Source organism: Opisthocomus hoazin, chromosome 2 (assembly GCF_030867145.1).
Source record: "Opisthocomus hoazin isolate bOpiHoa1 chromosome 2, bOpiHoa1.hap1, whole genome shotgun sequence".
In the NCBI taxonomy this organism is placed as follows: Eukaryota; Metazoa; Chordata; class Aves; order Opisthocomiformes; family Opisthocomidae; genus Opisthocomus; species Opisthocomus hoazin.
Genome location: NC_134415.1, coordinates 72,414,577 through 72,427,111, shown reverse-complemented (window position 1 = coordinate 72,427,111; position 12,535 = coordinate 72,414,577). Strand labels below are relative to the sequence as shown.

The 12,535-nt window shown below is 37.1% G+C and overlaps 1 protein-coding gene across 19 annotated transcripts in view; it reads right to left on the bottom strand.

Annotated features, from left to right (window-relative positions):
- TRDN (triadin) overlaps positions 1-12,535 on the bottom strand; it is a 255,762-nt gene that overhangs the window by 195,342 nt on the left and 47,885 nt on the right. For 17 of the 19 annotated variants that reach the window (XM_075414134.1, XM_075414122.1, XM_075414125.1 and 14 more), the window contains exons 3-5: positions 10,238-10,279; positions 3,649-3,786; positions 1,752-1,778 (exon numbers count right to left, since the gene is read on the bottom strand). In XM_075414134.1, coding sequence (XP_075270249.1) covers positions 1,752-1,778; positions 3,649-3,786; positions 10,238-10,279 — 207 coding nt within the window. The remainder of the gene's footprint in view (positions 1-1,751; positions 1,779-3,648; positions 3,787-10,237; positions 10,280-12,535) is intronic. The other 2 variants (XM_075414126.1, XM_075414141.1) reach the window with 2 other exon arrangements.

Genomic DNA, 12,535 nt, shown 5'->3' with positions numbered 1-12,535 from the left:
TGATGGTTTCTCTTAATTCTATTCCTACAGCCTAGTGTCATAGAATCACAGAATCATAGAATCATAGAATATTTTGGGTTTGAAGGGACCTCTAAAGGTCATCTAGTCCAACCCCTGTGCAGTGAGCAGGGACTTTCTCAAACAGATCAGGCTGCTCAGAGCCCCATCCAACCTGACCTTGAATGTTTCCAGGGATGGGGCATCTATCACCTGTCTGTGCAACCGGGTCCAGTGTTTCACCACTCTCACTGTAACAAATTTCTTCTTTGTATCTAGTCTAAATCTACCCTCTTTTGGTTTAAAACCATTACCCGTTGTCTTATCACAACAGGCCCTGCTTAAAAGTTTCTCCCCATCTTTCTTATAAGCCCTCTTTAAGTACAGAAAGGCTGCAATAAGGTCTCCCTGCAGCCTGGTGTTCTCCAGGCTAAACAGCCCCAACTCACAGGAGAGGTGTTTCAGCCCTTGGATCATTTTTGTGGCCCTCCCCTGGACCCACTCCAACAGGCCCATGTCTTTCTTGTACTGGGGGCTCCAGAGCTGGACGCAGGACCCCAAGTGGGGTCTCACCACAGCAGAGTAGAGGGGCAGAATCTCCTCCCTTGACCTGCTGGCCACTGCATGTGTCCCAACGCAATGTGTAAGGCGTGATTATGTCACCGATTTCCACAGAAGCAGGCATTGCAATGCTGAACTTGGTGTTGTCCATAACGTTTTTGTGTATTAAACCTTCTCAGCAGTGAAATATCTCCACAGTACTTCCAGCCTGGTCAGCTACAGCAGACCATGGTGAGTAGACACCTTCCACCCATGTACCCAGCATCCCTGTCAACAATGTACTACAGCTTCAGATTTGTTGCATCCACTTGTCTTCAGGCCTATTAATTCCTTGGATGCCCTATTGAGACTGACAAAATGTGTCATTAAATAGAAGCCTGATCCAGTTCCAATTAACTTCAGAGGAAACTGGATTGTAATCTCAGCACCAACTAGGTTGATAGATTCTTCAATATGGGCATTCACCTACTGAGAATTTGACCGATATCAAATTGAGATCACATAGAGCTGGTTACACATCTTGTTGTTATCAAGCTGTTCATGATTTGGAGAAAAAAACACATCCTAGTTTTAAAAAGCTTTACATCCCATCACCGATATCTCAAGATTTCTAGTATGTTTCATTTTGATTTAATAGAATTTGAACTTTTGTGTTTCAGCACAACAATATTCATGTCTGAAAAGTTTTATATTATATATCCTACTTGCTTCACTTCTCTGCTTTAAAAATTCAATAATAACTAAGTCATTTCTTTCAGAAGAGTCAGAAGTAGTCCTTATTTTAGGATTTTGTGTTGGCACAAAGTAAAATGCTTTTACAACACCTCACTTATTTCTCACTAAATAATCTTTCTATATTATTATTTCTAAATATTATTTCTATCCAGACATACACTTAACTCATATTGGCATTAACAGGAGTCTCATATGCAGGTCAGAGGTACAGATAATATTTCTGTAATTATATAATTTTTTACTGAACATTTCTCAAATTCTTACAGAGCAGCAAATACAGCAAGTATTATTACTTGTTAAGTTTCTTATTTAGTGAGTTTGTTAAAGCTCATGGCTCCAATTTACATGGTTAGTAGACTGACATGTAACTAATGACTGAATCTATATCACAGATATCCTAGTTAATTCTTAAAATGGTTGAAAAATATTTGCCCTCTATAGTAAGGCAACTGACCAACCTTTTGTCAGGGAAGGTTCCACTTCACCTAAACCAAGAGAAAAGAACAAATGTCAGAGAAGATATATCATCATAAAAAAAATCATATTTTTTCTCATGATGGCTCGTTTAAATTTAAAAAATAGTTCTAGTCTTTATAAGCTAAATGGCAAGCACTCTATTCTGAGATTTTTTGGGTTTTTTTAACAGATCTCTTACCACAGAGGTTTTCCTGGGCCTGAGGTAGATAAATGCAATGTGCAGTAGCAACCAAGGACACGTCCAAATCTGTGTTTATGCTTCTGAATGTTATCTTGTGACTACATTTTGCAATTTGCTTGATTTTATGCAGGTTTGCATGTTTTAAGGAAAGGCCCAGTGGCTATGTTTTAGCTCTAAACAGTCAAATGTGTATGCAGATTACCAAGGTTTTAAGTCTAGCAACATTTCCAGTGAAATCCAAGGCAAAAAAATATACTAAATTTCAGTGGAACTATGAGCACTTGATTGCTGCAGTGTGTTGTTCCACCTCCATGTAGGACATGCAATTTGAAGGAGTGAGCCTGAACGACCGTGGAAAGCGTGCAACCTGCGCTGCACTGACTGCAGCACTCAATGGGCAGGGTGTTTACATGCACCTACTTTTTATGATCTAACGCAGAAAGTTGCCTACTGCCTTTTCACACTTCTGGTAGATATTGATGAATATTTCGTTCCACTTGAACAAAAGGCTGGTGGGACTGAGGTTTCCAAACACTTCTTAGTGAGCATTCAGATCTTGAATTTTTTTACTTCAAGTATTTTATGACCTTTCCTACTTGCATTAACACTTATCCACTCGAGCATTCGTAAGCTTGCAGGTGCTTTGGGATTTTTTTCATATTTTAGCTAGCTCTCTGTGTTTCGCCTTTTCTGTTTCTCAACCACGTGAGACAGTGGCTTTCTCTTGGTTGTAAATAATATCTCAGAATAGGATGCCCATTTCACAGTGTCACATATAGCAACCTATCTATTCGTATATGGTGCTAATATAAAAAGCTCATGCACACATTTAAAAGGCAGAAATTTGATAATATCTCAACTTTATGAACAAACAGGTAGAAATCAGTTTCAGTACACGTTGCTTTTCAGTTATATTCTGGTATAGCCAAATAGAATGTAAAATAAACCACTGTGAAATGAAGGTGTCACTCCTACAATCACTGCTTGCCAAAATGACCAATACGATGTGACATGATGATCCACTACCGCTCTGTTCATACCATGGAACTACTTTTTTTTTTAGAACAGAAGGATAGTGAATTCCAAACTTGAAATGCTAGCAATTTACTTTAATTTATCAGATGATGTCAGACGAAGAATGTTACTACAGTAGAAGAACTAAAATTTCTAACAAACTGAATTATTTGCTGTATGCCATCAAAAAGCCCCTTAGTTCAGCCAAAAAGATATTTTTTCTTTACTCTTTTTTTTGTGTTTTGATATATGGTCCAGTCATTAATATATGAAATAAAAAATTCGAAGTTTCTTCGTCTATCTTGTATGTTTACCTGGGTTCTTTAGATTCTTGCAGATTAAAAGAAAATAGCTATTGCCATTCTCTGAAGCGATATCCTGATGCATATTTTGGTTGCAGCTTTGAAGTCTTCTATAATTTAGCACTCTTTACTTCAAGATGTACTAATGGTAATATTTAATTCTGACAGCTTTTCTGCAATGGTACATTAAACACGAGATGAAAGCTAACAAAGAGACCAATTTACTGATTGGAATAGCCAGTAGATGCTTTATTAGCAGCAGCATTCACTTTTCATTTTGCTTGACCTTCTTGTCTGTGAGGTTAAAAGCTGAGTAAGCCAACATAATGCATGTAAAAACAGCAGTTAGAGCAGTTACAGAAGTCTTTACATTACAAATACCTTCATCACTGTCATCATCATCACTCCATACGATGTCAGACAGTAAAGAAATAAAGCCATAAAGCCAATCAGTGGATTCTTCCAGTGTCTCATGAATGATTCTCAGAGGTTCTGTGCTGAGCTTGTTAACAGATCTTCCTGAGTACAGAGTTTAAAACAAAAGCAGTTTGAAAAAAAAAAAAAATACTTCTTCAGTGATTAAAGTTAATCTTCATTTTGTACAGGACTAATTGTATTACCCCCTTCAGCAGAAATAAAAATTGTGAATGTTAATTTTTATTATTCCGGGGTTCGAGGACAGCTCTCCTTCCTGTGCAAGACTGGTATAAACTGTATCCTACTGTAGTTGGTGTTTGCAGAGTGATTAAGGACCCAGTGGATAATTTGGTCTGATAGTGTGCTCCAAGTTCTGGCCCTTCTGAGGCTTGGTTTGGTGAAGGATAAACACAGATTCAATTCTACCTAGTATTCATCCTTTTAGATAATCTCTATCTTTCAGCCCATTTTTTTTTTCTCTTGCCCAGGTCCTCTGCCTCTTGATGCCTGTTTTGGATTCACTGCCTTCCGTGTCCCACTCCTCATGTCACATCTCCCCTTGAGCCCCCTCCTGTACACAAGTCCTGGCTGAGGAAATTGCTGAGCCCTGGCTTAATCACGCAGACAGGTTGCATCATTGCCATGGAGTACATGTAAAGGATGGGAAGATGAAAGTTGTGCATGCTTGGGCCAAAACAATCCTGACTCCAGAATGAAGGGGAACACAAAGTCTAAATTGTCACACAGAAACAGCTACTTTCAAACCTATACTCCTGTGTATCTGGTTCTTCTCTTAAAAAAATTTCTAGGGTTTCTTTCTCATACACTTGTGCATATTTGTATACTTAACTAGTTCTCATCTTGCAGCCCTGGTAGGAAAGTAAACTGGCTGGCAAACAAGGAAGCTGTGCAGTTTAATGTGCTCCACCTTCCTAGGACCTCTGATGGAAGTGGGGCCCCTGCTCCCCACTGCATTCACACCAGGGAGAGCAACCATCAGTGGGTAATACAAGAATTCACTTAATGGCTTTTCCAGTTGTAATTTCACCAGATTTCTTTCTAACCTGTTTATGCTGACATAGTATTTCAGAGGAACTTTCCAGACTCTGACAGAGTATTTCTTCTGACCTTTCTGTCCAGTAAACTTTTATTTTCTTGAACTCTGTACCAAATGCTGCTTTGAAAGAGTGACAACTCTTATTCAGTCTACGTTACTGTCCACTATACTACATATAGCAGACTGAATGATTGCCCTATCTGTGTGAAGTTTTCCCTCAAATGTAGACAGTAGAAGGTACATCACAAATACAATTTGAGTCATTGGCCTAGTCTTCTTCCTAGGAGTTTCAGCAGAAATATATACATTGAATTTAACAGTATCAAGATGGGAACCATATCTCTGTTTACCACACTCTTTCTATATTTAGTAGAAGTTAAACACAAGTCTCTTCGGAACTACTTCTGGTTGCAGTGTTCTGACTCACAAGCCAAATCTTAGCAGTAATCAGAAGTAATCTCACATGAACTTGCAGGTTACAAAGACAGGCAAAGTGCAGGCTGGAAGCAGCTTCTTTGATGGCAGCAATATGAACAGTTATTTTCTAAAAATGCTGTAATGAAATATACAAGTAACTTTATTTGAAATACAAATTTCTTACTAAATATTTTGTTTTATTTCTAATTAATTAATCTGAAACAAAGAAGACTAGGCTGATTTTCTATTATTTTGAATTTACTTATTAATAATGTGGACCAAAGAAGTATTTTGATTAATATTTTTTGAAGATATAAGCTACTGAACAATCAGGCACATCATATATATTAATTTGTGCCATGATGAAATGACATAATTGCAAAGAAATGTGCACGATCTCTTCATTTAGTGTACTATTGTGTGCACTATTTTATTCAGAAAGATTGAGTAGTATAACAGGGAATATTTGCTTTGCTTGTCATAAGGCACTTATTTATTTACATTGGCCTCGTGCATTGAGATGTAGACATTTTATTTTTTCAGCTGATTTGCCACAAACACTCTTCTCAAGTGTTTACCAGGAGAATGAAACCTAGATTTAGGCTATTAAAAAGTAAATCTGCAACTCAACTCCTGTTATCTTTTGCATTTTATTCTAATCTAGAGGTGCTAAGGAGTCCAAGTGGACTAAGAGAATGGACATGGCCAGAGGGGTCTTAACATAAGTAAGGTTTTGATTCTCAAGCAGAGATGGTCTAAATTCAGACAGCTGCCTTGATGTCCACTCTGGCCATCCACTTACCCTTTATCCACTGGTTGCTTAGGGATGGCTCAGCTGCTCATACAGCCAGAGGCTTTCACAGCTGCAGGAACTACAGCTGTAAACTAAATAAGAATTAGTGTCAACTTATTTTAATACACTGGTCTATCACCTAACAGTTCAAGAACTGCTTCACAGGTAGCAGAGCTGTCCCCCTGGGTAGGCAAGGGAAATGCTCAGAGAAGAATAAGATCAAGAGCAGAGGAAATTATTCCAGCCACCCCAAGGCAAGCCATATTTGCTGATGAATCAGAGCCCTCAGTGTCAGATCCTGGTCTTTAATTCATACATCTTCATAGCAAACTGTGAGAAGGGATTAGAAATTCTAGGTGTCCAGAGGCGAAATTCTCCAGTCATGCCTACACTAGCAGGCCTCTGTTGCAAATCCTGTTTAGCATAAAATGTTTAGAAAAATCAGTTTGGGGCTGTGTAGAGGACACTTCAGTGGTATTTGTAAAATTAAATTTTGTATACAAACTAATACTGTGTGATCCACTTGTGGTCTGACACAAGTGACACAGGCCTGGAAAGTTGTCTCCTTGTGCATTGATCTTCCATTAAACTTTTGTTGTATTTCCTACATTTTTAAAAAGTAGTGCTAACAGTAATGGTATGTCCTAAAATTCTTAAGAATGCAACACCAGGCAATGCTGCAGTGAAAATTACTACTGTCCCGAGAACTTTGACAACAGCAAGTACTTTCCCTAGTAGAACAAAACACACAAGCAACAAAGGAAACACCGCAATTCAGGGGATGACAAGTAGAGAGATGTCATTTGCCTCACACACATGCAAAGAAAGGTAGCCATTTCCAGAGGATTTGCATACTCTTGCTTCAAGAGTGAAGCTGAGAATGCAGATTTTCATATTAAAATTTGAGGTTGGTATTTTGATGTAATATAGATTTTTCTCCTATTTACAGATGTCCAGCAAAGGTACAGTATGATGAAATTTTTTAGAATAGTCTTGGATTCAACACATTCAGATTGGATTAGCTGTCCTCTGTCTGACTCTTTATTTCTTGGCAGACCTTAGAACACAAATTATTCATAATCTAAGCTCACGATATACTTCTCTTGCTAGCATATGTTGTATAGTATGCAATACATAGTTTGTAACTAATTTACAACTATAAAGTATAATTAATATATGATCTATCTTTTATTGTGCTAGGAGCAGCAGGGGAAAGATCTTGAATTTAAACTGTAAAGAGCCTTTATGATGATAGAGTATTTCTCAGATAGATATGGGCTGTGAAGTTCTACCTTTTGCTGAACTTGCAAACAGGGACTGAGCCAATTGTTCCTCTTTGGTAATGTAGTAGAAAAAATATTAAATGTCTGTGGAAGGAGGAAGGAGGGGAAAGGAAGTGAATGGTTACTCAGCAGGTTAAGCTCAGGAGTGAAACATGCAATTAATACTAAAGATTTCTTGTTGACCGTATGTAAATTCATTTAATCACAACTTAAATTCAGATTATCCTATCCAGCCAAATGTACCTGAAAGCCAGGTATTTAATCCTTGGTGGTTTCTAGACTTCCTCAAAAGCCAGTGCAGGAAGACATATTGCGACCTTCAGAAGGCGAGTCTCTTGCCTTCCTCTGACATCTATTTTAGGGTTATATGAGTTAATTTCCAAAGATGCCCATCCCTTTTCATTGAGTAGGAAGGAAAGGAAGCCTGAAAATCTAGCATGGACATGACACCTTATTTTCATATGCTGGAGTTATGTGACAGAGATCCTATTAGTGGTGATATTTCACATTTAAACCCTGCTTGTTATTGTACACTTTGGCTAAGCACTTAGATTTGTAAATTTACATTCACAATTAACTGCAGGTCAGCTGTTCACCTTGATAAATTACTTGCATTTCAAAACAGCACTGGTACCACCAACAATGCTTTGCTATAAAAAATTCCAGAAGATTCTGGCAAATGCTGAAATTTGGAAGAGTTAAAGCTGACAAAGAAAGAATCTCAGCCATTGAAAGACTTTGTATACTACATTTCAACAAAACCTTATTGTATGAAAAATCAACTGAATTTGTTACCTATTGTAGATATCGGCATTGTTTGGATTTTCTTTACTAAACATATTCAAATTTGGTTAAAATAATTCTTTAAGAACCCCCTATGCTTTTTCAAACTGACTTTCAGGATCATTACATCAAAGATAAACGGTTAAACTTGTTTGTAACTCTTCACAATTATAGGTACAGAAATAGTAATTTGAATAAAAATTGTGAGAACAATAATCCTGACCAAATAATTTCTTCCATTTGAACTCTCCTTGGCTTATAATTTTAACTCGGATTGATTTGAAAATAGAATTCATATCTTTAATGGTAATTAATAACTCACACTTAACACAACTATTTGAAATCAACCAATGACAGACTTCCAAAGTCCTTTAATCAGCATTAGGTATGTTCTTGGGACAGAAGATAAATTTCATAAAGTGACAAAGCCATTTCAGTAAATTAGTGGTATTTTGTGAACAGAAGAAACCTTTTTTTCATCAGGATGGATAATGGGTTCTGTGGCTTTTGGAAACAGGGATTAATTAATCATGTGGTATGTTTTGTTCTATCAAAACAAGCAAATTTGGTTATGTTTCATGGTCTGTGTCATTTATTCCTGTGAAGCGCAAAACAAAAAGTGACTAATTGACTTATCTGTGCAAATCACTTCAGTCATTATTCCTGTCTTAATAACTCTGCCAGGAATGCAGTTGTCTATCAATCTTTTTTACTTGTCAAATAGTTAAAAATATACTCAGTGTTCAACCTATTTTAAAGCCTTTTTTTTTTTAATGAATTGCAGCGAATTACTTAATAATTGCTGGATTTTCATCAATTGCATATTTTGACTCCAGTGAATTGAATACAATTAAATTACAAATGATAGTAATTGTCTGGTGTAAAGATTGATCTATGAGATATAATCTAATTCATTGATACTGATAAGATACAGCTGATGAAGACAGAATTTCTGTCATGTTTGATAAAATACAAAAGCCTAACACTTGTTTACGATAATAAAATATATCCCAGTTTTAGTGAAATATTCCCTTATAGAGACATCTGTATTTTAATTTGAAATTTTATATATTTTTAAGGTTTGTTATTATTAGTAGCAGTTTGTTTCTACTCTGTGGTCTTCTGAAGAGTAGTATCTAACGTACAAAACTCAATATACACATGAAGTCTTCCATTATTAATATTCCAGTTTATCAGCATGGGTTTCCTTAGATCTTATCTTCCTGTTTCATAGACTAACATTTTTGTCATGTTTACAGCACTAAGGTTCAGGACAAACTCTGGTGGGTATCATTGAATTGTAAGTGTAAAAATAATAATTTAGTTTTGAATTACCAGTATCTTGAATTATAAGTATACAAAAAATGTCAAAGAAAACTCAGACTCAGCATTATGCAGTCATTTCCATTTTGTAGGTACTTAAATTGTAAATATGAAGACTCCAGTCTGTAGTATAAATTTTGCCTGACTCTTTCCAATATCAGCCTTAGATAATTATACTGAGGTCAAGCCGATAGAGAAAACCGCACCTGAAAGTGTACAAAGGCATTTTACCCAAAATGAGAACAAAGTAGTTCTAACTAGAATGTACGTGCCAAAATTTAGAAAGAAATTCATGAAGTGTCATGAAATATCAAGTAATTTCAAGTACTTTTGATAAAGACATACACTTGGACAGGAATGTAGGTTTAGGATGGGTTTTACATTTAATTTATATGACTTGATTTGATATCAGCTGAAAGGCTTCTGAACTGATGGATCAGACCATAATTAGGTGGTGTTTTCTGAAACAGACAGACATTTTGCCTAAAATAATTTGAAGCTTTCTTTTTTCTCATTCTAAAGATTCAATTCTCTGACTAAGAACACAGATCTCAGCTTCAGGTTAAAAAGGCAGTGCTGTTAAATAACTGTACAGCGGCAGTTTTAAAGGGCACATATGAGCGTAAAATAAGTATCTCTCGGCTTGCCATCATTTCCTGGGAATTTCTTGACTGAGGGAGTCTCTCAGCTGACAGATCTGTTTCAAGTATGACATGAAAGTCGGGAGGAGGCTATTGCAACGAGCGGTGCAGCCCCAGCCAGCCAGGTCTGGGGATTAGCAGAGAAGCAGTGCCGCTGCGGCCCGGCGCTCTGCTTATGCCCATGCTTTGTTATCCCCAGCCAGCAGACCGCAAGCGTGCACGCGCATTCAGAATACTGCAGGCAGAATGTCTTTACCGGGTGGTAAACAGGGATCATCGCAATGTTGTGAACAGGTGGCTATAGCGGATGGCAACAGGATGGACCCCAGAAAGGCCAACAAAAAAAAAGGAAGAAACACTCTTAGCAATAATGAACATCCTCAGCTGTCTCTTGACTAAAGGGAGCAGTTACGGAGTGAAGTGAGGAGTTACTTGATCTCTGTGGGTCTGCTGTTATGAAGCAGAAATTGGAGTTCATTGAAAAGAAAAACAATACACTGTAGGTGTGAGATAATACAGTACGAATCAGAGCAATGGAAAAACATAGTTAAATAAGGTAAAGGTATTTTCTCAAGTAACAAACATATTCTATTGCTGAACAGAATATATTACATGTAGTTCATTCTGGTTGAACTATTTTGATATCTTCAACAGCAAATAACCAAAGAATTACATTACTGCAATTGTTACGGAAATGAATTACTGGCTTTGCTTGTTTGTTTAAAATTAAAAATTTCACAGATACCATTATGGACCAGTATTTTGGTTTGTGTTTTGTATCCCACGAAGTGCATTTAAGCATGTAAGACCTTTCTTTTCTTAGATCCTTTGCTATCCATTGATGCAGTTTCTGAAATTTTGTGTTTTCAACTTCATGACCTCATGAAGTTTAATCTATCAAAATTTGTCATCTTATATATGCTAGACCATTTGGGATGGACACAGTTCTCGCAGCATTGCAGTGCTTCATAGACTGTCATTCTTTCCATTATAAACTCATTTTCTAGGGTTTTATAACTCAGCTGTAATATTTGTTACAGATGAGTCAAACATGGGAAGTAAGATGTCATCTACACAGCCCTTCTTTTAACTGTAATTGTGTTTAAATCCTTTAAATTGTCTTTATCATTATGAAAGGCAGTGGAAAATAATTGTTTGGTAGGTTTTGGGTACATCAGTGCAAGTCACATACAATTCAATAAAGAATTGCATTAAGAGCTTTGAAATGAGTAACCTGTTTAGTCATGTTCTGGACTGACAACTGTAAATAGAGGAATATGTATTTCAAAAGACTGCAGCACTGCTTTGATAAGTTCCAAGGTGAGCATAGCAAGGTCCAACACTTTTTTTTGCATCCCACTCCTTTGTTTGTAGGAGATTTGTCCAGGGTTTTGCAAGTATGGAGAAACTTTTCCCAATCATTTCATTTTGGTGAGGCTGTGAAATACCTCTTGCACCAAGAGACAAAATTATTTGTTCCATTAAATTTGCTGTTATTTTAAACTAAACCAGAAGTTAATTCTTTTTCCTGAATAAGAGCAAAGGTATTATCAGGTTTAAAACTGGTGAATATACTGATGTAAAATACAAGAGTAAATATAACTACACTCTTCATTTGCAGTTCTTAAAAGTTTCCTGTGAACATGAGCCCAACAGACTGACTGCAGCATGATCAATCCCAGCGAAAAACGGATGTGAATATTCCTAATAATGATTATCTCACAAAAAAAGAAAACAAAACCAGTAGAATATTCATATTTTGCTGACAAACAAATGCTCGGCACCTAACAGGTTTTGCACCTTACAGTTTTATCATTCAGGAGACAGGGAAAACAAATGTCTGTGTGTCAGTTATACATTGGAGTCCTGTTCTTTACCTTCTTGTGCCTTTTTTCATGTGAATATATGATTCCTAGTTCTTTTTTCCTTTGCTTTCCACTGCTGGAGAATATTAACAGGTATATCATCCTGACTACCCAAGGCCAGGCAAAAACTTTCTGTGGCTACAAGACAGTAATAGAGGTGACCACAAGCTAGGGCAGGGAAATTGTGACTTCACACTGTGTTAGTCAGAAACTCATATGGGACACCCCAGAAAAATTTGGCCAGGTGTTTTGATGTTTTGCCATTAACTTAAAAAAAGGGGGGTGAGAGGGAGGCATTAAAGAGAATATCTCACTGGAATCCCTGCTGTTTCATGTGGAGCTGGGAGCTTTGTGCCTCCATCCGCCATGTGCTGTTTGCTCCCCATTCCTGTTGTTGACAGGCATTACCCCCACAGAGATTCGCCTTTGCTGCAGGTCTCTAAAAAGCCTCTTTATGGCTGAGCAAACTGAATTATGCACAACAAAGAGCCTGTTCTTTTTTCTTTTATGAAAGAAGTCACAACAAGGTGGCAAGCTCACCGTGTTTTGTGTGTGTGCTGTATTTTCACTTAGAGTATTTTGTGGATAGATTTGGGTTTCACAGATTGGGTGAGGTTTCATTAGGCTTGATTTAGTCTGGCCTTTAGGTGACTGGCTAACTCACCACCAATATACTCTGAATATTGAAC